This window comes from Baudoinia panamericana (assembly GCF_000338955.1).
Source record: "Baudoinia panamericana UAMH 10762 unplaced genomic scaffold BAUCOscaffold_1, whole genome shotgun sequence".
In the NCBI taxonomy this organism is placed as follows: Eukaryota; Fungi; Ascomycota; class Dothideomycetes; order Mycosphaerellales; family Teratosphaeriaceae; genus Baudoinia; species Baudoinia panamericana.
The window spans coordinates 1,506,964-1,530,247 of NW_006911257.1; the positions used below are offsets into that span (position 1 = coordinate 1,506,964).

Sequence of the window (23,284 nt, forward strand, 5' to 3'; positions counted from 1 at the left end):
TGAAGGACCACTCCACCTAGCTTTCACTGACTTCATTAGCAAACGTCGTTGAGTCTCTGCTCAACGCGGATCGCCGGCTTGCAAGTCGTAGAGATGATGACGAACGGCTACCCATTCACTGGGCCGCCTCTTACAACCGGTTACCAATTGTCGAGGTACTCGTGGATCAGAAAGACGTCGACATAGACGCGCAAGATGGCGCAGGATGGACAGCGCTAATGATGGCCGCGAGCTTGAGGGACGCCGACGCCTTAGTAGACTTTCTACTTGCTAAAGGTGCTGATGTCGACATCAAGACGTACAACGGCCAGACTGCACTCCACTTCACCGCATCGAAATCCAACCTGGATACGGCGCGAAAATTGATTGCGCATAAAGCGTCTGCGAGAGTCAAGGATCGGCGTGGCCAGCTACCTCTGCATCGCGCTGCTGCGGTGGGAAGTGTGCCGTTAGTGAAGCTGTTGTTGGACAGCAAGAGTCCCATCAACGCGACGGATGTGGACGGGAGTACAGCGCTGCACCACGCTATAGCAGAGGGCCATGGGGATACTGCACTGGTCCTTTTAAAAGCGGGGGCAGAGACGGACAAGGAGGATGGGAGCGGGTCGCTGGCGCTCGACCTAGCGCCAGATCCGAAGGTGCGAAACTACATCCTCAGGGCTGCCGAAGAGGAAGGGGTCGAGGTTGCGTCGAAGAGCGGTGGGATGAGGATGGAGATCTGATGCTGCGTCGCTGCGGGCTCGATCGCAAGAATGCAGTAGGTTGATCAAATGCGATGTAGTAGCATCTCACCTGCGTCGCTCTTGTTTCGTGTCATTTGTGCTCTCTGCCAGCTAATCAGTAGAATCCAAGGCAAGTGAATGTTAGGAAAAGGTATATTGCAGTACGGCGGGGCTGTCTGCAACTCTTCTCCGGGAGATTCTGTACGCTGATAGCACGAGCAGGTAACCGCTTTCGGTAGGATGGGCAAAGATACTCAGCCGCGGAAGGATCACGAATGGGGGCGAAAACGGGAATTAGTGGCAGCCACCTTGCCGCCTTGAACGAACTATATATTGTGGCATCTGTCGTTCCTCTCGTAGCTGGCACGGAGACTTGTCGCCGTTAGGGCGGCCGCTTTGGTTCCCGAAATGCCCTGGAAGAGCGACTATATCGAATTAACTCAGAGGTCGAGACCCAACGCTGCACTTTCCGCTCCTTCGAGTGCGGACAATGGTATCCCCGTACGACGTCGAACGACGACATGGTCCGCGCTTAGTCAATGGCATGATCGATACATCCTTAAGGCCTGGGGTCGGTTACTAAGCGGCGGCGCCATCGCTGGACTCTTTGTCCTCCTGATCAACCTCGCCGCGCTTGTTGTCATTTACACTAAGTACAAGACGAGGGACCATGTCGCAATGCTATGGTCGGGAAGCTGTACCACGAGTGCGAACACAATTATCGGCCTACACCTTGCAATCAACGTGCTGAGCTCGTTATTACTGTGGACGAGCAACACCGCACTGCACTGTCTCTCTTCGCTACCAGGGCTGAAGTCGATGCTGCCCATGTCAAGGGCAAATGGCTTGCTATTGGGGTGCCCAGTCTGCGCAACATCCTACGTATGTCGAAGTGGAAAGCTGCTTGGTGGACGCTACTCGTCCTGAGCTCATTCCCGCTGCATCTTCTGTGGAACTCCGTCTTCTTCGAGACACTAGCTACCAACAAGTATGTGGCGGTGCTTGCAGAAGACGGCTTTCTTACAGGTGAAGCTTGGTCGTTCAAAGGACTGAATGCCACGGGCGGCATGCCGGTCAATCGGACTGTACAACGCCTACAAGCTTTGGCGTCGAATCAATCTGCGCTTACCCGGCTCGAGAATACCGACTGTACCAGGGCATACGGCCAGCAATGGCAGGTGAGCAATAATGTGCCGGGACACATGACGGTGCACTGCAGAAACTGACTTGTCAAATGTGCTTAGAAAGATCGCCGCCATCTGATCATGGTAGCAAGCGCACAGTCAGCTCTACCTCCGACCAACAGTTCACTCCTTGGCTTGTACTCCTATCCAAATGCCGGAGACTTCGTTACCACCTACGGCTGGATGTGCTCACCGTCCGTGTACGAGCAAGATGAGCGCGGCGACAGTGCTGGGGTATATGCCTGCAACCCAGAACACCTGCATACACTTGCTGCCGACAATGCTTCAGCGTGGGCCCAGGAGGCCACAATGCGTTCATACGCGACAGTGAGCCTGTGGTCGGCGAGTGCCGTGGAACGCAGCCCAACTTGTTTACTTATGGACTTAGCCCAGTCTCCATCGTCGAATGCGGTAGCCAGCCCGGCAACGTAACGGTCGAATACTGTCTCAGCGAAGAGATTCCGGAAAGGTGCAGTATAAACGCGGTGCCACTGTATCTGGTGATAGTCGTAATGTACGTCAGGCCAAGGTTGTTCCATCCAAGCAAGAGTGTACTGACTATGTTACCAGCTGCAACGGCGTTAAGGTCTTTGGCTTCGCATGCAGCCTTTATATCACGCACGAATACCCGCCGCTCCTCACTCAGGGGGACGCCATCCAATCCTTCCTGCAGCGGCCCGATAGCACAGTGCGCAGTGATTGTCTCAGTGAGAAGACGGACTTTGAGCGCATATGGAAACGATCTCAAGCGCGAAGGGCTGAACGGCGGCCGCGCGTCTGGAAAGGGCTAAGACGACGATGGTTGCGGGCTGAACGGCGGCCGCGCGTCTGGAAAGGGCTAAGACGACGATGGTTGCGGGCTGTACCATGGTAGTGTTGGGGGCTGTAAGCTGAAGCCCTTCCATGTCTGCTGCCTTCTCCAAACTTACAGTCATCGCAGATCTTGCATCCCCGCCATTGTCTTTCTGATCATGTGCAATCTTTCTTACAATCCTGCTTCCACGGCCAACTTTGGTGAGAACCTGTGGTCACTGCTTCCCACATTCGGCATTGGCCAGCCTCAGGTCGATTTCCAGACGATTGAAACCGATCAGGGCATCTTGGCTGCCATAATCAGCTCCAACTACCCCCAAATGTTGCTCACATATATCTTCCTGACGTTCGAGACGGCAATCGGCAGTATGGTTGGCATGGCTGAATGGACGGCATACGCGGAACCTAAGCGACTCGCGAAAGGATTGAGAGTAACGCATCCTAAGCCGGACACTGACAGCGCACTTCGTACACTCTGACGATACCTCTGAGGTGGGCGGTACCCAACTTGATCGTATTCGCAGGCTTGCACTGGCTGTTTTCACAGATGGTGTTCTTTGCCCGAGTTGACGCTTACGATTACAACGGCACGTTCGACCGCCAGAACTCATTCACCACGACTTTCTACTCACCTCTGGCAATGCTTATTGCTGTCCCGCTGGCGGCCATAGTCCTACTGATTGTCATAGCGGTAGGTCTAATCGGTCGGTACCCGGCATGTGCCACGCTAGCGGGTTGCTGCAGTGCGTCCCTCGCTGCTGCTTGTCGGCCTGGAGACGGTAAGGAGGTGTTCCAGGCCGGACTGGAACTCCAGCGGGTGAAATGGGGGGTCGTGGAGACACTCAGCGATCTGCAAGGAGGGCCTGGTCATGCAACGGTCAGTGATGGACCCATCACAGCTTTGGCCAGAGGAGGCGGCTATGAGTGAAACTGTACAGCCGCATATGGTACAGTCACGGTCACGCGACATCTTGACGAGCGCCTTTCAAGTCTAGACGACTCTTTTAGCGTTGCTTGAGCATAGGACAGCTGCCTGACTCGTGCGTCCGCTGTCACTATCATTGACCCTAGAGGCCCGCGCCGGGGACCCTGACATGGGTTAAAACTTGAGCTTCAGCATTAATGTCATTCGCCAGCGGTTTCGTGCAAATCCTTTATTAAATTCCCTATACTGTCTAACATGTTTAGCACACTCTTAGCTCGTACGCCGATACATTCGACGGCGAAAGTCCACTGCACATTTAGTCGATGATGCATTCAGGGTCTTGCATTGCGTGTTCAGATCGCTAACCCTTATCTATCTCGCTCCAATACAGTCCCCTGTTTGGACGCAGTGGCTGCGCTTGGGACGTAAACACTGGCTGAGCTGCAGGACCGTCTTTCTTCAATGTCTGAAAATGCCTTCAAGCGGCGAAGGACCTCTGCGAACATGTCCGGAGCACAACGGCTACCCTTTCGGGAGGACGAGGCGTTCGCGGAACAAGCATCAGGCGTTGAAGGCTCTAAACCCATCCCCAAAAGAGCATCCAAGTTTGGACGAGCGTCCTCTTCCCATTCCACTGCGGGACATTCACTGCCCACTCGGAGTTTCATACACCATGCCAATCATGCACGAGGCCCGGACGAAGTGCAGTACGCATCTTCCGGTGTGCGTGAGAAGACAGCGGAGCTTAGCAGCTCGTTTTTGAGCGAGTCAGAAATGGCGCGTAATCTCAGTCCAGACATGAACCACCCGCCACATTCGCATAGCCAGTCGCGGATACACGGACCCATTCAGGAGGCGTCCGAGCCACCTACGCCAGATGGAAAAGCGACAAATGCGCCGGCTCCATCCGAGCTGACTGCAGCACTACAGCGACAACCTGCTACCGAATATCTTGACTCCTCTGAGCTGGATCTTGATCGAACATCTGGGCACCGAACGTCGGTATCTACCGTACCTGAGGTTGTTATCAACGATGGCGAGCAAGATGAGCCTGCAACTGCTGCGGAGACTACTCCCCTATTGCCACGTGAGCGTCTCTCAGCTCCGCGCAAGCAAACGTACGAAGCGAGCCCCGACACGGAGGAGCAACCAACCCGTGAGCCAGGATCTTGGAATCGGATCGGTCATCAATACCCTTCCCTACACAACATTCGGTCACTCCTGCGACATATGCACATCAATCCCAAAGCTTGGGATCTACGGAAGGCCGGTCGTCGAGTGCTTCTCGAGCCTCTCCGCATGCTCCCAGCTGTATTCCTTGGGCTTTTGCTGAACCTGTTGGATGCCCTAAGTTACGGTATCATCCTATTTCCGCTCGGTGAGGAAGCGTTCGCAGACCTCGGTCCGGATGGCGTATCGATGTTTTACGTGAGCTGTATTATTTCTCAGCTCACGTACTCTACTGGCAGCATATTCCGAGGCGGAGTAGGCTCTGAGATGATCGAGGTTGTTCCGTTCTTCCACAAAATGACATACATGATCATGGCTAAGATGGGTGACGCCAACCCTGAGGCCCTGAGAGCCACCGTCATTGTATCATATTGCATGTCCTCAATCATCACCGGCCTAGTGTTTGCGATTCTCGGTAGCCTGCGATTGGGTACGCTAGTGAACTTCTTCCCACACTCGGTAAGCTTCTACCTCACAAAACACCACGAGTCACTACTGACTGATTCCTTTCCCTCACAGATTCTCACAGGTTGCATTGGTGGTGTCGGCATCTTCCTCTTCATAACTGGCATTGAAGTCTCGGCCCGCCTTGAAGGCAACTTGGACTTCAGCGTCAACGTGCTCAGGCAACTGTTTGCGCCGGCAACTATTGCACTGTGGATACCGCCTTTAGTGCTTGCGATCATCCTACTACTAGTCAAGCGTTTCTACGACCGGCCGTGGCTTGTGCCGGCTTACTACATCACTATAACAGCCGTCTTCTACATTATCACTGCGGCCGTTCCTACCATCTCCATGGACACTCTCCGCCGAGATGGCTGGGTCTTCGAAGCGCCCGCTGCTGGGGTGCCGTTTTACAACTTTTACAGCTACTTCAAATTCAGCTTGGTGGACTGGTCCGCCATCGGCATGACCATACCGTCACAACTTGCGCTCACCTTCTTCGGCATACTACATGTCCCGATCAACGTGCCAAATCTAGCCATGGTCGTGCAGGAAGACAATGTCAGTATCAATCGCGAGTTGCTAATGCACGGCATCTCCAACACGCTTTCCGGTTGCGTTGGCAGTATCCAGAACTACCTGGTCTTCGTTAACAGCGTCCTGTTCATGAACAATGGTGGCAACAGCAGACTCGCTGGCTACTTGCTGGCCGCGGCGACGTTCGGTCTCTGGGTTGCTGGGCCGGTCGTGATAGGCTACGTACCAGTCATGGTAGTCGGCACGCTCATCTATATGCTCGGCATCGATCTTGCGCAAGAGGCTCTAGTTGCCACATACGGTCGGCTTGACCGTCTCGAATATATTACGATCCTGGTGATTGCGCTAGTCATGGGTGTCTACGACTTTGTCGTGGGTATCGGCATTGGCATCGGTCTGGCTTGCTTGGTCTACGTCGTCCAAACCAGCCGTAAGACCGTGATCCGTGCGGAGTTCACTGGCGTCGTGGCTGAGTCTACCGTGCGCCGGCATCCAAGGCAACGCAATTACCTGCATCGGGTTGGCCATCAGATACGGGTCGTCAAGCTGGGTGGCTACCTCTTTTTCGGTAGTATCGTCAAGGTCGAGAAGAAGGTACGAGCGCTTATCGACGCAGAGGCATTCGCTCAATCTCCGATACGATATCTTGTCCTTGACTTCACGCACGTTACCGGCATCGACTTCTCCGCGGCCGAAGCGTTTGGAAGGATGAACCGCATTCTGCATCGCAGAGAAGTCACGATGGCATTGGCGGGCGTGACGCTTGGTAGTGATGTGGGTAAGAGTCTACAGATGGTTGGCTTGTTCGTCGACAGCGAAGAACCGCCAGTCCCAGCGCCGAAGGTGTACGAGGATCTGAACAGTGCGCTAGAAGCATGCGAGAACGAGCTGCTGATGGTCCTGACCGAGAAGCAAAAGCTTGATACTCACAAGCTCGAAGACTCGCCGCCGATGCGTATCCCCGAGGGGCCAGGATACCTGCAGCCTTCACCGGCGGTTGGCATGGTCGGCTCGCCGCGCCGGGACTTCTTGCATCAAGCTGCCACAACAACGATTACCGAGGCTCGAGAGGGTGAGCAAGCGAAGTGGCAGAGCTTCAAGCAACCTCTTCCCCTCTTACTGCAAGCTTTCCAGGATCTCACAGACAAGAACGAAGACTTTTGGTTCCGCGCCACACGGTACTTCACTCGGCAAACATTCCAAAAGGGTCAGATACTGTACAACCGCGGTGACGAGCCGGATGGATTCTACCTGCTGCAGTCGGGCATCTTGCGTGCAGAGTACTTTTTGGACCAAGGCAACTACCGCGAGAATATCGTCGCTGGTAATACCCTTGGAGAGCTACCGTTCTTCAGCGAGACGGAGCGAACAAGCAGTGTGATCGCGGAGCAGGATTGCGTGGCCTGGCTGTTGACGGCAGGTAGCTGGGAGGAACTGCAAGCTAGGGACCCAGATGTTGCTAAGGAGTTGTTGAAAATCAGCTTGAAGCTCAGTGCGGAGAGAATGAACGCCATCACTAGCTATGTGTTGATAACGGCGAGTTGAAGAAGAGGGGCCATATTGGACACTGCTCCAGACTAGCTTTCCTATACAGTGTACAGACCTCATCTCGACTTACGCGTGCGACGGAACGTTGTTGTTGTTGTCACTCTGTAGATTGCTAGCGGGCGTGAAGATCGCAGAATCGACCTGCACCTGGTGAAGGGTCTAAGGGGTCCGCGGGATCGAGGCGGATGTTCCTTCAAGGTTCATGGCGCGCTACCGGACGACCCCGTGGTGTGCAGCAGTAGCGCGAACGGAGGTGGTTTGTTGACGTGGACTTCATGTGAACGTCGATTTTTCGTGGCTGTAGCTATCAAAACGCGTCGATCAGTGCAATCAGGGATGTTGCTAGCACCAATGCTTTCGTACTCATCGAGCGTCAAACGGTGAATGAGGAATGGATGACAAGAAGAACGTTGCAACTGGCCGAATCGGAAACAGCCAGACGCGTCTGTGTGGTCTTCGTTTCAAAGCTTGACGCTTTGACCATGCAGCAGCGAGTTCGTGGCGCTAATAGATGCTGTAAACAGACATGTGACTATCGTATGCTCTTATGAAATGGCAGGGTGTGGCCAATATGGTTGATCGCTGCAGCTGTAGTGCGTGTCAATGGCCTGCCTTGCGTCGAGGGACCATCTTGTCGAACCCTGGCAAGCATATCGTAAGCTTTCGTCGGATGGTGGTGCAAGACCGTGCGATCCAATTTGTTCGTCGGAAGCCGTTTGACCATCCAGAATCATCTCGCTAAAACACGCACAGACATCTTACTGTCTGAAGAAAAGGGAAGCTCGTGTTGCCTACGTACGCAGCTTCCTCCATTCACACGCTCATCGAGCTTTCCTTGAAACAACGCGCCTTCCTGTTTTCAGTGATACCCCAAGCTGCTTCCTCGAAGACGCTTTGTTTACTTGTTATTATCTGGTTTTGCTCGGAGGGTCTTCGACAGATACTTCGTAAGACACACTTGCAGCACAAGATCGTTACACGCGTGACGATACGCCTTAGATCGTGACGTCCACAGCAACTACCAAGCTTTTTACGATCAATAGTACAGCATGTCTGAGACCAAAGACACCATCACTCCCTTCACCTCTGCCGCACCTCACATGGAGCCTGCCACGGCGACTACCACTCAACCTGAGCTTTCGACCGCAGGGCACAACGTCTCTAACGAGGCGGGGAAGCCGCTCGTTAATGGCGAGCTAGCCAACCATAGCCACCACACTTCCACTGTTCCGCTGTCGAACACGCAAGACGAGATCACCCCTGTGAACGCCACTCCCGCAACTGCTCCAGTAGAAGAGACCAAGCCAGCTGCAGAGAAGACCGTCGAGCCACTCACGGAAGGTCTGCTTGGATACAAGGGCCCCGGCCTGCTCAAGTGAGTCTTGACTTTGACTTGCCTGAAATAGTCTGATTGACTGTAATAGATCCCTCGTGCCTACCAAGAAGGAATTTTGGCTCAGCGACTTGCCAGTAACGCCGCAGCATATGGACCTCTTCATGCGCGGTGAGAAGCCAGAGGTGTCCAACGCCATTGTAGCATGGGCTAGCCAAACCGGCAAGGGTCTGTTATTCTTCAACAAGAAGGGCGAGTCCGACCGGAAGCGACCGCAAAGCGTGATACCATTGTACGACGCAGAGGCTCTGAAAAAGGAAGGCCCGCATGACATCCATTTCCGTGTGCATGCACACCAGCACACTCTCAAGGCTGCCAACGAGACCGAGCGTGATGGCTGGTACATGTCGCTCGAGCGTGCCATGGAGATGGGCAAGGCGGAGAAGGAGTCTATGCGTGCCAGTGAAGGCTACAAGGCGGAGATGGAGAAGCTGAGTGGGTATACCTTCGCTAGCTGGGTGTCTGTAGAGCTGACAGCGTGACAGACAAGCCGAATACCGTTGGCGCCGGCGCTGGAGCGGGTGCAGGCGCCGCCGCTGGTGCTGCTGCCATCCGCGGCAAGTCTCAGCCGGGCAGGGATGAGGTTGACACTGACCGCAAGCACAAGAGCCGATCGACATCGCGCGGCGTGCTCGGCCGTCTGAACCGCAAGAAGGACGAGATGGAAGCCAAGCGTGAGGAGAAGAAGGAAGAGAAGGAGGAGGCAAAGGAGGAGACGAAGATCGAGAAAGAGGAAGCCAAGGCTGAGAGTCACGGAGAAGCGGTGCCAGTCGCCACCGGTGCTGCTGCCGGCGTGGCTGGTGCAGGAGCCCTGGATGCTCATGGCATTGGTAAGTGAAGAGTTGTCGTTCGAAGCGAAATGATTCTGACATGGACAGCCGAGCGCGTCTTGGGCGCACCGGTCGAGAATGCTCAGCCACCATCCACTGAATCTGCTCCGGTCGCTGATGCTGCCGTAATGGTAGAGGAGCCAACCAAGCCGAACAAGCGTGGTAGTATCTTTGGTCGCATGGGTTCCGGCTTCGGTGGCATTCGGTCTCCGGCAAAGGAGAAGAACATGAAGGAGGCCGAGTTGAAGCCGGAGGTGCCACTAAAGGACGACATTGCTGCTGTCAACGCCCCACACATCACGGAAACCACCACTGACGCTACCGCTAACGCTCTCCCTACAGAGGCTGCCGCAGACAAGTCCGTCGAGGCCGCTGAGCTGAAGCACGACAGTAAGCCCGCGGAAGCTGCCAAGGAGAAGCTGGATGAGGTTGCGCCGAAGAAGACTGGCTTCTTGTCGGGTTTGCCTTTCATGACCAAGCGGGACCGTAGCGTGAGCCCGTCTGCTCCTATGAAGGAGGCACCAATCAAAAAGGAAGATACCCCGGCTGCCATGCCCGCTGAGAACGGCCTTTCTGCGGCCGCTACTGAGCCAGCTGCTATCGAGGAGCCGACTCCGGCTGCACCAGTTGAGGCTGCTGAAAAGCCGATTGATCACACAGAAGAAAGCAAGCAAACGAATGAAACCACCTCACCAGCCAGCAACAAGCGCCAATCTGTCTTCGGCAACTTTGGTGGACTCGGCCGACGCGCTAGCAAGGCGTTCAAGGTGAGCCTTCAGAATGCTATCCCTTAAGCTTCGGACGGCTACTGATACTTGTATAGGGCTTCCAGTCACCGAGAAAGGAGAACGAGAACCCATTTACGGTGACGAAGAAGGACGGCGAAGTCTCTGCTGCTCCCGAAGTGGTCAATGACGAAGTGGTGATCGAGAAGCCTTCGGCCAACGGTGAGAGCAAGCCAGTCGAAGCCCAGGAGCAAACAGCACACCACATTGGCGACGTCTCGGGCAACGCAGTCAGTGTCGGCCACGCTCAGACGCACAGCGCGCCGACTGTCTCGGCGTCCGCATAGAATGCAACACGTTGGTGACAGGGCTTGCTGACGGTGACGCGTGCAGGCTCGCTCAAACGGTCGTCTTCTGAGCGTGATAGGGCGTACCGCAGATTCAAAAGTGCTGGATTCGACGCATTCCCTGATGCTCAGAATCCATTGACTCGGTCTTTGCGTCGTCTTTCTGGCCACGAAGAGCGTCCGGATGTCAGGCTTAATGGTCGCTCGCACAGCATCGTAGGGTTCGCGTGGGAGGGCGACATCCGCGACCGACGAGCACCGGGTTAGGTGCCTGCTTCCTTACTCCCATATCACGACCGCGAGCGCATCGATAAGGAATACTTACACCCAACCAGATACACCACAGATCGGAAGTGGGCGGGATGCTCGTGACGAGAAGTCTTGAGCGCCGTTCGCATCACCGTCGCAAGCGTCTGTCACGGGACACATTACGGTCATGAGAGCCTGCGCTTGTAATATCCAGCTATTGTCGCTCCCTTACTGCTCAGGTCTTCGGTATCCGGCTGCTATTTGCTTTACCGCATTGCATGGGAACGGGTTTTTCATTGCTGCATTGGTTAATGCTTACATGTTTTCACTGTCTTGGCACACAATGTGTCGCTAAGCAGTCGCGAATACCCAAGTCATCGATTGAGAGTCTTTCGAAGATACCCAGACTGTTGTGCTTGTCTTCATGGGGGCTGGGGGGATGAGGTTTACATAACATAAATAGCGCGCGTAAGTAATGGCTAATTGTGTTGACCGCATCGGAGCGGACATGCCTTTACACTCTGCTTCAACATCACCACTACGATCACTAGAATGAAGTTGATTCCCAGTTCCGACAACGCGGCCGCGGCAGTCATAGGTGCCGCGTGGCGTCATTCATTTGCTAGTGACATGAAGCGTATGGACTAATTTAGACGGATTTGCTTGACTGCGGCTGCACCTCGATGCACTTGCGGAAGTAGGAGCCGTGACAATCCTTCAACGACTTCCTCGACCTCTCGCACACTGCGCCTTCTCTCCATGCCCGCGGCGGTACCTGTACTATAGTGTAGAATGATTTTCCTCTTCTCCTTTGCGCTCCTCAGTCAGTCCATGTACGATATCCATTGATCGCACCTCGTCGCCAACCTTATGCGACGCCTCCTATCGCTATTCCTTCAGAAACGTCGAGAAACGGGTGTACATTGCGCGCCCCATTGCTAGGACGGATTAATATCCTTATACAGCTGTAGATATTGTTTGGTAGCGCCCGCGCTATTCGACGTCAAAACAAAGCCATACCCGCCAAGCACAACATTGCTGCCGGCCATTGAGTTGTCTGTTATGAGCAGAAGATGGGTTGCTGCCAGTCGCAGCCAGATAGCCAGGACGGACTTCCAAGGCACCGCATTGTCCAGCCGGCACCGGCGAACAATGCTGTGCGGCAGCTTGGGGCTGACGGCAACGCATCCCAAATCAGCGTCGACAGAGCATCTGCTGCCGCCTTTGACAATTCGAGGGCCAATCATGTTAACGGACCACAAGGGAGTGTTTCACTGAAGCGTCCACATTCAGTCCGCCATTGCCCACCGGACTTCCTACAAGCGCCTGCGCCGTGGACCCGGAGCACGCTGAACGCCCAAAGAGAAGCATTTTGGGACACCCGAGTTTCACCAGATGATCCCAACAAATGGTTAGCCCTGCGCCGAGCTTGCGAGAGTCTAGTAGCGGGAGACACCGCAACCGCTCAAACACTGCTTGAGACTGCAGGCTTGATATGCCCGAGTGGAGTGATCGGCTGCAAACGGGACGAAGGTTCTCGCAGATGGGGCGTATATGACGCAGAGGGTGGCGCGCTTTTCTACGTACCACCGTGGGTATTGTCGGTCCCGCGCGACGTCGTGGAAGACGAAGCAGCAGACGACGTCTCGCTGAAAGCCGCAGACGAGACCGACGGTGACGATGAAGAAGGTGCACACCAGCCGACACACCAAGCGCAGAGTCCAAAAGGCAAGGGCCGATACACGGAGGAAGCGCTCGGGACGGCGTTAGTTGTTAAGTGCAAATTGAGCTCCGGGAAGGGCGATCTCCACATCACGATGCGCGAGGCCGAATATGTTTCTACCCTTACCGATCGTGTGCGAGAGCAAGTCCATAACCAGAGGATCAAACTCATACTCCGAGGCAAACCGCTCGATGAGCGCAAAACATTGGTGGAGCAGGGCTGGAGCCAAGGAGATTGCGTCAACGCTTTTATCCTTGGTTACGAGCCATCGGTGGAATCACCTCCACCGGTGGAGAGCGACGAGGTGGGCGATCCGGAGTTATAGACATCCTGGCGGGCTGAAAGGTCATTGGCGCAGCGGGGGCCACTTCAGGCTCAAATGATGAGTATGTAGGCTTCATTCGTTGGGATAAATTTTGGCCCTGTTCGACGTTACGATATGTTGAGAGCACGCTTGGCGTGCGGCTCGTCTGACATTAATCTTGTTGTGTGAGAGCGTTCAGCGAGCAGATGGGCGTTCACGGATATCCCAAGTTCTTTTGTAAGGGATAGCTTAGCGGGATCACCATACGAAGGCTTTGATACGCTTTACTACGAGGATCAAGGGCTGTAGGGGACTGTACGTTAGATCCGCAATGCGACCAGCTCGTTCAAACGAAGGTATTCTGACCATGATGTTGCCGACTATCTACATTACCTGCCACTCACGGTATGCGAGCATAAAGCGGTCAGTATGTCACCTGTCGTAAGCCGTGAAGGTCAAACCTAACGGTGAACGAAGTGCCGTTCCGCTTGCGCAAGAGAAGAGGAGAGCGATGTCTCTCACATGGGCCTCTGGGTCGCCACCACCATCGCAATGGGTTATGGGTTAAGGGAACAGCACTCTTCCGCATGCCATAGCACCACATTTTCCGCTGCTTCGGGCGAGATCGCGGTCGCGACTGGCAAAGCAGCGTGAACTATTGACGCCTGAGCCGGTGCTGGTGGTACCTGGGCTTGTAGCCGCGTGGACGTGCTCCGTCATTACGTCTTCCATAGCTGCGACCGCTGTCTTACTCGCTGCTTTCGCCGGATCGGGCAAAGGCAAAGCTCGCATGAACAACCTCAGGGCACTGTCCGAAGACTTCTCGTAAGTTTCATCGGATAGCCGCTGACATGATTCTTCTCTCAGAGGCTAGGTCGAAGTTCGGCTGAAGTCATGGGCATTGACGTTCGCTTGAGGGAAACCTTAGCCACAGCTCCCGCCTCAGCCGCCCTTGATTGCTTGCGTGATGACCGTGATATCTCTGGGAGTCGTTCTGCAGCATCCGCCCATGAGTCTTACACCGTGAGCCTTCCACATACAAACCTCTTCGGACAATCCTTGCTTTACCGAAGCGTCTCCGCCTCGCCATGTCTTCTGCTCAGCGTCCCATGACTCGCCTGAGTTTGCGTAACATAGTAGCACAACCGGGGGACCCTGCCTCGAGATGGAACGGGTAAGGGCGTCGTCTGGCGAGGAGTACTGCTCCGGCAGTAGGGAGCTCAGATGCAGGAGTGCTGGTGACGCTAGAGCAAGTGGTACGCAATTGAAGCCGAACGCCACCACCTGTTCAGACTCAAAGGCAAGCTTTAGCACCGCCTCAGTAGGGGACCCATCACTGAGATGCTTAGCATTGCTAAGTGTGCAGCTAACCCAAGCAGTTGCGTCCGCGAATTCAATGTTTAGTAGAGATACCAAAGCTTCAATCTCCGGAGATGAGGGCATGGTTTCCAAGGCAAGCAGATCCACGCCAGCATCAATCAGTGCTCGTATTCGCGGTCGGTGGAAAATTTGGAACTCCTCTACTGATCGCTGGTAGTCGCCACGGTACTCTGAGCCGTTAGCCAGGTAGGCGCCATACGGTCCAACACTGCCGGCTATCAGCAACTTGCGATCCTCCGCAATGCTTCCAGTACGGTACGCCTGACATCTTGCGCGTTGCGCAAGTCGCACACTCCGCTTGATGAGCTCGATGCTTTCGTCCTCCTTTAAGCCAAAATGGTCGCTGAGCCCCTGGGTGCTGGCTTGGTAGGACGCAGTAATCGCAATGTCTGCGCCTGCCAGATAGTAGTCATGATGGATCTGCTCAATGCTGTCAGGGTCGTCTCGTAGGAGCTTGCCAGACCAGAGTGGATGGTTGAGGTCGTGACCGCGCGCTTCTAGCTCGGTGGCAAGGGCGCCGTCTATGATCAGGGTGCCGCGACGGCGAAGCAGCGCGCGGAAGTCTGCTGGCGTGAGCATGCTGGCTGGTTTTTATTCAGCGTGGAGACACATTATTATAGTCGTTTGTGCAAATGGTCTCTCATGTCGGCAGAACAGCCCGCCGCATAGTATAGTCGTCATGGGTCCATCACGGAGCAGGGCTTGGTAAGGTCACACGTGCGTCTCCTGCTTTGACCGCGCGACAAACCGCACGGTGTCTTTGATCATAGCCAGTGTGTCATGCTCGTGCTAGAGAACTTAACATCGACGCCGGTGTCCATTACAAGATGGAGGCGTTGCACGCCAAGCCATGCCTTGCTTCACTTCTTCCCACTCGACCTCTCTCCATCTCCTTCTTACTAAAGGCATGAATGCCCAATTACCGAATCCCCGTTAATCAAAGCCGCCATCGCGTAGCAGCTCTCGCGCTCTTTCGGGCGCTTCTGACGCAATGTCGTGCACTGCCGTCCACCACTTCAAGCGAACGTTCGCAGCTGCAGAATGTCGTCCGCAACCGTTTCAAGGAGGCCCGCCGTGAGCAGAGCGGCCGCAGGCTTCGGCTACTCTTCGAAGCCGGCTATGAAGCTGTCGACCACCTGGATGCCGCCGTCTTAGCGGGCTCGGAGGGAAGCAAGGCTTACATTCTGGATTTGCTGGCGAGGGCGCCGGAGAAGGCAAAGCAGACGCCGTCGGTTACCGTTAGCGACGAAGTGTTAAGACAGTTCAACAAGCAGCTCAGCGCCCGCCCAGGACAAGATACAACAGGGAAGCAGTCAATGCTCAACCGTCCGTTGCGATTGGACAAGCTGTCGGGCAAGAGGCACGTACCGGTCTTGTTCAACGCCCAAGGCATTCCCGTCTTGCGCTTTAAGAAGCCTCAGCCAGAGTCATTGTCGGGCTACATCAACCATCGTCTGCAAGTGAGGCACAAACGGCACGCTTTGCGGCACATGCTCGATGATGCGCTGGAGATGGCGAGGGCGGAGGATGGGTGGGATGATCTGATGCGTGTGTACGTCACTAAAGCTGGAGAGACATCAAGAGGGGAACCAAGCTGGGTGCGTGAGTTGTATCAAGCGAGGAAAGAGGTCAACGAGAGGTTGGATGCGGAGAGGAGGAAGAACCAGATGATGGCGGAGAAGATGCAGGCTATTGTTGATGGGGAGAGGCAGATGGCTGAGAAGGAGAGGAGTAGGTGAGCTGCACCTCGCAAAGCCCGGAGATTCAGTCTCGCACATGCGATGCGTAATCGACAAGACTTGGACAGAAGGGTGAACAGAGTGTTAGTGGGAGTCGCAGCCGACCGCAGTGGCTTCCGGCTGAAGTATACATACTCATAACGAGGCGCATGCAAAGCTTGGCGGCCACTTGATGCTACTCGTAGTAAGCCTGCCTCAATCGTCGCACTTCAGCCGAGCTTATCGATCGCTACTGCTTGCCCTGAAAGCTCCCAACGCCCACCACCACTGCGTTGGAACAGCATGACGGTCTCCTCAAGCTCCTCAAACTCCGCGGGTCGCCTCCTCGCCGGACCCAACGACCGCCATCTTCGTCCGTCCATCTTCACCTCCACGAAACCCAGCCGCGGATGGTCTCTGGAGACTACCATTCAGATTGCTATTACGTCCTGGCCCTCACTAGGAGCCTCCCACATCAGGTGACGGGCGTGCCAATTCAATGGAACCTACATCCAAACGGAGATGCTCAAGCGTTGACACATCGAGTAGGTATGGCAGGCGTAGGAGGCAGTTCACTAAGGCCAGTCTCTCGACCTTGGCTGGCCGAGAAGACAAAGAGAGAGCGGTCGGACGTAGCGCCTGAAGTTCCATGAGCGGTCCAGATGCAGTTCGCGTAACCAGGGGTGCATTGGGAATGTGGGCCGGCTGAGTTGTAGGCTTGTCAGACTCCAGGATACCACCTCTGCACATTGGGCTCCCTCAGCCTGGTCGTCACGTAAAAGCCGATGTATTGCCCGGCGGAGGTTTGCAGGAAGCTGAAGGAAGCCTGGCAAGCCGACCTGTTGTTGCTGTCGCATGGAGTCTGCTCTGCTTGACACAAGCATACCGTAACGTCTTCTCATCTGGTTTCGAGCTTCATCAGCGACGTGACTGCTGAACTGCTATCTTGTAGACGTACGTACAAAAGCACCACTGGAGGTGCCGAACACTTAGACCACCGTCTGCCATTATTCGTCATCCGAAACGCCTCGCTATGCCACCCAGAGAGCCCCGCATAATGCACCATCCAGCACCACCTGCCCGTTTAGACGTTATCACCAGGCACCAGCCCCCCTCGCACTCCGAACAACTTGCCCACAGTCCCAGCCGAAAACCCATCGACCATCCTCGCATACTGCTCGACCTGTCTCCCTACCAGCAACGCCTCCAACCTATTAGGCTCAGCCGGCAGCTTAAACAGCTTCGTCCACTCATTTTCGTCAAGTAACGGCTGCTTCTGCTGCGCGCGGAGCACATTCTCACTCTTGCGTTTCTGCTGCCACTGCGTGATCTTGGCCTGCTCACGCGCGAGCGAGCGCTGATGGTACTGGAAGTTGTTCTGCTCCGTCTGATGAGCCTCGATGGCGTCGAGCATGTGGTCGGTGGTTGATTCGAGGTATGGGTCGATGGACAGGTCGAGGGTTGTTGGGTTCGGAGATAGGGCGGTAGATGATATCTTTGGGTTCGATTGAAGGTCCAACATGGAGATTGGGAGGTCCGGGGTCGTGTTCTCCGTAGGCGAAGTGGGGAGTTGGTGAAGGAAGGAGGTGAGGAGGTGGGAATTGTGTATCGTCAAGGGGAGCTCTTGTAGGATGTCCTGGTAGCGGAGGTTGGACTTTTGGATGCTGTCAATCGTACCGTCAGTATTCGTACACCAACAGTGTCTCGCTTTGCGACCTCGTTTGCGACCTCGTTTGCGAATACGCACTTTTCTGCTGTAAACTTGCTCTCCTTGTACGCGGCCATAAACGCCGGACTAAGCCGGTATGCCTTCATGCTCAGGTTTCCCTGACCACTCCTGCCCACGTCAAATACCAGCGCCACCGTCCTCTCGCCCTCGGCCCGTTGGAAGAAGGCCTGATTCTCCACAAACGCACTCGTAACGAAATTGCCCATGCCACAACTGACATACCACCCCACACTCTGCGCGTCCACATTCACTTCCCGTAGATACTTGATCATCTCGTTCTGATATGCTACGCTCTGCTTGGCTCTAGGCGCTGCCAAAGATACCGCAGTCTGGTCGGCGTGATAGTATGGGTCTGCTGGGTTTGGTTGGGACTCGTTTGGCCCGGTCGTTGCAGGATATGGGAAAGAGTTTGTGACTTGAAGTTGCGCTCCAACGTCCATGCCGACGAGACAGCCGGTGGTCGGTATGGGAAAGGTGGAGGTGGAGTGTTTGATGATGCGCATTACGACGAGGGCGGAGAGTTGGACCTCTTTAATGGGCGAGTCGAGGGGTGGGACGGTCGCCATGCTGGGCAAAGAGTGTGTCGTGAGCTAGGTCGGCGGTTGGTGTCTGGAGTGCGCGGTCGAGAAGGCGTGCTGTTGGCGTGTTGAATTGTGTTAGTCCCTTACATCTTGAACTTTTGGCCGCGGGTGCGATTTCGATGTGGGCACGCCGCGGGACAGCCGAAGATGTGCCGAGCAGCTGCATCGAGTCGACCATCCCTCCACTATCCGCCCTGCCAACTGCGCGCAGCATCTCCACCCATAATCCGAATACGACACCGAGCTGTCGACTGTAATCGTTACGACGTAGGGGAACCGAGGCAGATGCGTGATCATGTTAGCGAAGACATTGTTCACCAGCGTCATGCTCCACGGTGCGGGGCGTTATGCTCCCATGCCAGGCGGCATTGCATCATGGAGCATGGCCGGCGTAGTATGTATGTGGGTAGGTAGATGTCAACTTTCGCCTTCCGTCTCCCCTGATCAATGAATGCTGCACTCTCATCCCTACGCTGTGTACTTCGACCAAATATCATCCATATTGGCCGTAGAAGCATAAGACCAACCCTGCCCGTTCAGCTGACAGGAATACGAAACGTCACCATCATGTCACAAACAGACGGCGCGCAACAAAACGGGCACGCTTCGAAAGCCGAGCTTGATGCCAATCAAGGCGGCAACCACAATAAGAAGACCTACCACAAGCAAGCCACCGGCCTCGCGTGGGAGACGGTGCAAGCCCACTCATCCGACAACGACCTCAAGCTCTATGGATCATGCTTCTGTCCCTTCGTCCACCGTGTCTGGATCTCACTTGAGCACAAAGGCCTGGATTACCAGTACGTCGAAGTGGATGTCTACCGCAAGCCTAAGCTCCTCCTGGACATCAATCCTCGTGGCTTAGTACCCGCCCTACGGCACGGTGACTGGGGCTGCTACGAAAGCACCGTACTGATGGAGTATCTCGAGGACCTGCACCAAGGCAAGCCCTTGCTACCCAAGGATCCAAAGCAGCGAGCCGAGAGTAGACTCTGGAGCGACCACATCAACCGCCACATCATCCCGCTCTTCTACCGCTACCTTCAAGCCCAGGACGCCAATGACCAAGCCAGTTACGCCAAAGAACTCACAGAGCAGATCGCGAAGCTCGTCTCTGCCGCAGACTCCAATGGTCCCTTCTTCCTCGGCTCCAAGTTGACATTCGTGGACGTGCAGATGGCACCTTGGGTTATTCGGCTCGAGAAAGTGCTGAAGCCTTACCGCGGTTGGCCGGACCCAGAGCCGGGAAGCAGGTGGGAGAAGTGGGTAAGGGCGATTGAGGCGAACGATGCGGTCAAGAAGACTACTAGTGACGATGACTTATATCTGGATTCGTACGAGCGGTATGCGGAGAATCGGCCGAACACGAGTCAAGTGCAGGCAGCCATTAACAATGGAAGCGGAATGCCGTGATGCAGCAGAAGCCGTCAGAGTGACGCTCCACTGCCAGGGAAATGCAAGTTTGCTCATGTTAGGGGTGCAGAGACCGATGCTGAAGTTCCTCTCGAGTGCCCGCACCTGACCGCCATAGCATTCACCCTAGGAGTCACGTGCGAATGTGAGGCCTGATGCAAAGCTTATGTATACGAGCAATGCCTTGCGCGATCGATCTTCGACACCGACACCGATATCAGCAGCAACCGGACTCGAATCTTGAAGGCCAAAAGGGTACCATCACCCTTCCGTATACCACGCCTCTTTCTCAAACCTATGGTGTAATGAGACATGTTCTCGCGCCTACCCGTCATGAGACCATTCAAACTCAGAGACATCCCAGCTCCGGCGCCGGCCGAGGTTGTCACAAGCGTAGTGATGGCAGACCCTGCGGGAAGCACGTACAATACCTACCAGCAACACCCATGTTCAAACAGTTCGACTTCGAAGAAGCAGGCAGACTATCCGGCGACTCAATATAAGAAGCACGCGCGTCCGTACAGTCTGCGTGACCGATCCGTGTGTCAACACCCACAGCCTGCGCCTTCACCGGCTCCGCCCCCGCCGTTGTCCGCCGCGCAGCAGAAGCGAGTGAGCGATGCGAGACCAATACAAGCCAAGCGCTCCGTTGAAAGACGCACAGGAAAGGAAGCTATAGAAGGGCGACCGGAGAAGCAAGTGTATGAATTAAAGGAGTGGTCGAGTGGGCGGACCTATCCCACTCCGACTAGGACGTCGCCAGGTCTCTCGGTTCCCGAACTTGGATGTTCAATTCTGCGCCCACCGAATGAGGACCGAAAGCGAGAGCGAGAAAATGCCATGGAGTGTATGGAGAAGCAGTATGATCGTAAACGTAAACGACAGGACCCAACCAATTACCCATTGCCAGCAAGCTCACCGGCGAATTCAGACTTCCCAGTTCCAGAGCTCAGTAATTCTATGTTACGACCCCGTAACAAAGGGCGAGAGCGTGAGCGCGAGGAGTTAACGGAAACCCCAGAACATCAACTGCAAATCAGCCGGACACCTGATGGCGTTGTAGAATGTACAGACAGGCAGCTGCACCAGCAGGCTAGCCACATCAACTCTCAGTTCGCCCAGGCCAACAATCAGGAACATGAGCTTGGTGCGACTCTTGATCAGCAGAACCAGCGTGACCCGAAACGGGAGAGACACGTAATCACGGAGTGGGCGGAGAGGGTACAACCGGGCGCAGAGGTAGGTGAAGAAGAAGAAGAAGAAGAAGAAGAAGAAGAGCCTAGCACCTACATCGACGACCCGCTGTATCTACGGCAGCAGATTCTGGGTAAGTTTACTACCACCCCTGAGTACATGATTGCAGTATAACCGCTTACATATTGTTATATGCAGACAATGCGCAAGCCGTAACCCAAATCCTCTGCCCATCCCGATTCGGCCCACACAACATGGGCCATTACAGCCTCCTCCTGCTTGCCACGTCTCGCCACCCACTTGAGCGCTGGCGAGCGTCCGTCGCATGTGACGGTACGGTCGTCGTGGAAGGCCCGGAAGCGGCCAACAAGGCCTGCGCCATGGGCTTGCTGCTAGAATGTTTGGGCAGAAAGTTAGCGAAGTGTGTACCGAGAGCATGGGACAATGACGATGGTGCTGATGATGAACCGGATGTGGAGAAGGATGCGAGGGGTTGCTTGTTTGCTAGTGAGAGGGAGAGGGAAGAGGGAGATGGTTGACGGGGAGACGGCGCCGTCAACGCGGAGTAGGAGATGATACCCATTGACCGGTGAGGTGTTGATAGGTCGACGGGGGTGACAACAGTGGGAGCGGCACGGTCAAGGCGGACTCTTCACACTTGGCATCGACGGCAAAATGTGTTGTAGGAGTCGTCCCCAAGCGGCTGCATCCATGATCTGCTTATGCATTGGCAGTAGCACGACTCGCATGGTCAGCGCGGTCTACTAACAGTCACTATGCTGGAATGGTGCGAAGCCGTCTAAGCGTGGCGCATATCGTGTAAGTGGACGGCAGATACATGTGGAAGCATCATATGTGCGTGCTTGGAGACCAGGGATGAGGTCCGTTTAAGCGTTGCTCTCCACTGTCCCTTCGAACCTTTCTAAGGGTTTCGTGCTGTCCACGGCGGTGACGGGCCCCTCACTGGCGGAGCAGTCATCTATTCGCACGCTTACAAGCAAAGTCTCGCCACAGCGTCGAGAGGTGAAATGCTTGGCGTCGGTGACGGCCACGAGCTCCGCTACACCCTTTTCAGCCACATGAACCTGCAGGAAACGGTCGAACCCTTCCCCACTGCAGACCAGGGGTCGCGGATCCGTGGTACTGGTGTTGGCGAACGGAGCGCGCTCCGTGCCAATACATAGAGAAGATGCTGTGGTGGGTTGGACCACCGTCTCTTGCAGGACTGAAGGATTCGAACGACGTGAGGAGTCGCGTGGTATGATCGAGCTTACACCCTTGTTCGGCTACTCGACCTTGGCGGTCATAAGTGCGCGGCTAATGGTGTGGTCGTTGTATCGTGTAGCACGAGCCCGACGTATGCTGGATACTGTACCTTGCTGCTGCGAGGGTTCTCATGCGTCGATAGTCCTGGGATATCAGAACTGAAGGCCCCTTCAGCATTGCACGAGTCTGTGTACCGAGGCGGCCAATGGATCCTGCGATCATGGAGTCACCCGGTACGAGAAAGCGCATAGTGTTATGACAACCGACATTGCGATGTGCAACGGCCTGGTCACCGGGTGTAGTTTAACGGCACGGCATGGTAGGGCATAGAGATAAGCGATCACTAGGCTGCGCATTGCATCAACATTCAATATTAAGGGCGGTGCTCGTCATCGGCGCCACGTCGACAGAGAATCGCACTCTGCCGAACACAGTCTTAGCCGTGGGGTGGAAGAGGAAGGCAGCGGTAATCGTCGCTCCATTGAGGTTGCAAGGAAGGGGCAGCCTGACCCTCGTCGATAGTTCATCTAGTTATGGGGCATTACGGCACATTGAGCGCTTACAACCCATAAGGTTGCACACCTTTTGAAGCAGACAGTATTCCACGCGAGCGTTGGCGCCAAGTGCAGTGTCAAGGATCGCGCTGTTATTCGCAACAACAGCGGCCAAGTCGAACCTCTGGGCAAGGTGGTGAATGCCGCGGAGGGTTATCCTGCAGCATAGCGGGGTCGTTCTCGTTGTCTGCGAAGGAGCTGGCTCCTGAGATGCAGCTTCTGCAATGCCCGGAAGAGCTCGAATTTGGGTTGGAAGGTCACTACCAAGATCAGTCGCGACGCCCGGCGCTGTGCTCTGCGCTACTCAACAATGCCTCATGTCGTAGGGAATTCTCGTGCAGCGGTGAGTGACATTCTTTTGCGGCAACACGAGAAGCCTGACGTCACGGCAGTCTACGTAACCGGACTGAAATTGGAAATTGCGGTGCCGGGGGACGCCGTGGTGCCCTGCGTTTCCAATTTCGTTCCCACCTCG

At 55.2% G+C, this 23,284-nt stretch overlaps 11 protein-coding genes across 11 annotated transcripts; 8 read left to right on the top strand and 3 right to left on the bottom strand.

The window, feature by feature from the left end:
• Positions 1–15: 15 nt before the first annotated feature.
• BAUCODRAFT_194412 (uncharacterized protein) lies at positions 16–1,110 on the top strand. The gene is made up of 2 exons (XM_007674062.1): positions 16–852; positions 945–1,110. The coding sequence occupies exon 1, from the start codon at positions 219–221 to the stop codon at positions 720–722; it is 504 nt and encodes a 167-aa protein (XP_007672252.1). The 5' UTR covers positions 16–218; the 3' UTR covers positions 723–852; positions 945–1,110.
• A 295-nt stretch (positions 1,111–1,405) lies between these two features.
• On the top strand, positions 1,406–3,647 carry BAUCODRAFT_144643 (uncharacterized protein; the record flags this gene model as incomplete). Its single annotated transcript, XM_007674063.1, has 6 exons — positions 1,406–1,900; positions 1,967–2,244; positions 2,295–2,420; positions 2,477–2,776; positions 2,838–3,187; positions 3,244–3,647. 6 exons carry the CDS (start codon positions 1,406–1,408, stop codon positions 3,645–3,647), a joined length of 1,953 nt encoding a protein of 650 aa, XP_007672253.1.
• A 501-nt stretch (positions 3,648–4,148) lies between these two features.
• Positions 4,149–7,400, top strand: BAUCODRAFT_61543 (uncharacterized protein; the record flags this gene model as incomplete). The annotated part of the gene is made up of 2 exons (XM_007674064.1): positions 4,149–5,333; positions 5,394–7,400. The coding sequence occupies 2 exons, from the start codon at positions 4,149–4,151 to the stop codon at positions 7,398–7,400; spliced, it is 3,192 nt and encodes a 1,063-aa protein (XP_007672254.1).
• A 934-nt stretch (positions 7,401–8,334) lies between these two features.
• Positions 8,335–9,519, top strand: BAUCODRAFT_194417 (uncharacterized protein). Its single transcript, XM_007674065.1, has 3 exons — positions 8,335–8,778; positions 8,828–9,231; positions 9,365–9,519. The coding sequence occupies exons 1-3, from the start codon at positions 8,453–8,455 to the stop codon at positions 9,376–9,378; spliced, it is 744 nt and encodes a 247-aa protein (XP_007672255.1). The 5' UTR covers positions 8,335–8,452; the 3' UTR covers positions 9,379–9,519.
• A 793-nt stretch (positions 9,520–10,312) lies between these two features.
• On the bottom strand, positions 10,313–10,522 carry BAUCODRAFT_29454 (uncharacterized protein; the record flags this gene model as incomplete). Its single annotated transcript, XM_007674066.1, has 1 exon — positions 10,313–10,522. Exon 1 carries the CDS (start codon positions 10,484–10,486, stop codon positions 10,316–10,318), a length of 171 nt encoding a protein of 56 aa, XP_007672256.1. The 5' UTR covers positions 10,487–10,522.
• Positions 10,523–12,020: 1,498 nt separating this feature from the next.
• BAUCODRAFT_118783 (uncharacterized protein) lies at positions 12,021–12,995 on the top strand (the record flags this gene model as incomplete). The annotated part of the gene is made up of 1 exon (XM_007674067.1): positions 12,021–12,995. One exon carries the CDS (start codon positions 12,021–12,023, stop codon positions 12,993–12,995), a length of 975 nt encoding a protein of 324 aa, XP_007672257.1.
• A 921-nt stretch (positions 12,996–13,916) lies between these two features.
• Positions 13,917–14,933, bottom strand: BAUCODRAFT_60756 (uncharacterized protein; the record flags this gene model as incomplete). Its single annotated transcript, XM_007674068.1, has 2 exons — positions 13,917–14,174; positions 14,235–14,933. The coding sequence occupies 2 exons, from the start codon at positions 14,931–14,933 to the stop codon at positions 13,917–13,919; spliced, it is 957 nt and encodes a 318-aa protein (XP_007672258.1).
• Positions 14,934–15,099: 166 nt separating this feature from the next.
• On the top strand, positions 15,100–16,370 carry BAUCODRAFT_194721 (uncharacterized protein). The gene has a single exon (XM_007674069.1). The coding sequence runs from the start codon at positions 15,266–15,268 to the stop codon at positions 16,091–16,093; it is 828 nt and encodes a 275-aa protein (XP_007672259.1). The 5' UTR covers positions 15,100–15,265; the 3' UTR covers positions 16,094–16,370.
• Positions 16,371–16,959: 589 nt separating this feature from the next.
• BAUCODRAFT_194835 (uncharacterized protein) lies at positions 16,960–18,598 on the bottom strand. Its single transcript, XM_007674070.1, has 3 exons — positions 17,820–18,598; positions 17,035–17,736; positions 16,960–16,974 (listed from the first exon to the last, which is right to left on the bottom strand). Exons 1-2 carry the CDS (start codon positions 18,365–18,367, stop codon positions 17,157–17,159), a joined length of 1,128 nt encoding a protein of 375 aa, XP_007672260.1. The 5' UTR covers positions 18,368–18,598; the 3' UTR covers positions 16,960–16,974; positions 17,035–17,156.
• Positions 18,599–18,949: 351 nt separating this feature from the next.
• On the top strand, positions 18,950–19,795 carry BAUCODRAFT_62112 (uncharacterized protein; the record flags this gene model as incomplete). The annotated part of the gene is made up of 1 exon (XM_007674071.1): positions 18,950–19,795. One exon carries the CDS (start codon positions 18,950–18,952, stop codon positions 19,793–19,795), a length of 846 nt encoding a protein of 281 aa, XP_007672261.1.
• A 156-nt stretch (positions 19,796–19,951) lies between these two features.
• BAUCODRAFT_194717 (uncharacterized protein) lies at positions 19,952–21,207 on the top strand. Its single transcript, XM_007674072.1, has one exon. It carries the CDS (start codon positions 20,108–20,110, stop codon positions 21,161–21,163), a length of 1,056 nt encoding a protein of 351 aa, XP_007672262.1. The 5' UTR covers positions 19,952–20,107; the 3' UTR covers positions 21,164–21,207.
• Positions 21,208–23,284: the final 2,077 nt, after the last annotated feature.

Excerpts from the sequence above, each read along its gene's own strand:
- BAUCODRAFT_194412 (XM_007674062.1), top strand. The coding sequence starts at position 219 with ATGATGGCCGCGAGCTTGAGGGACGCCGACGCCTTAGTAGACTTTCTA.
- BAUCODRAFT_194717 (XM_007674072.1), top strand. The coding sequence starts at position 20,108 with ATGTTCTCGCGCCTACCCGTCATGAGACCATTCAAACTCAGAGACATC.
- BAUCODRAFT_194835 (XM_007674070.1), bottom strand. The coding sequence starts at position 18,367 with ATGGCGACCGTCCCACCCCTCGACTCGCCCATTAAAGAGGTCCAACTC. Across the intron at positions 17,737-17,819 it reads AGCAAGTTTACAGCAGAAAA|CATCCAAAAGTCCAACCTCC; the intron begins GTGCGTATTCGC and ends TACGATTGACAG.
- BAUCODRAFT_194417 (XM_007674065.1), top strand. The coding sequence starts at position 8,453 with ATGTCTGAGACCAAAGACACCATCACTCCCTTCACCTCTGCCGCACCT. Across the intron at positions 8,779-8,827 it reads AAGGGCCCCGGCCTGCTCAA|ATCCCTCGTGCCTACCAAGA; the intron begins GTGAGTCTTGAC and ends TGACTGTAATAG.
- BAUCODRAFT_194721 (XM_007674069.1), top strand. The coding sequence starts at position 15,266 with ATGCCCAATTACCGAATCCCCGTTAATCAAAGCCGCCATCGCGTAGCA.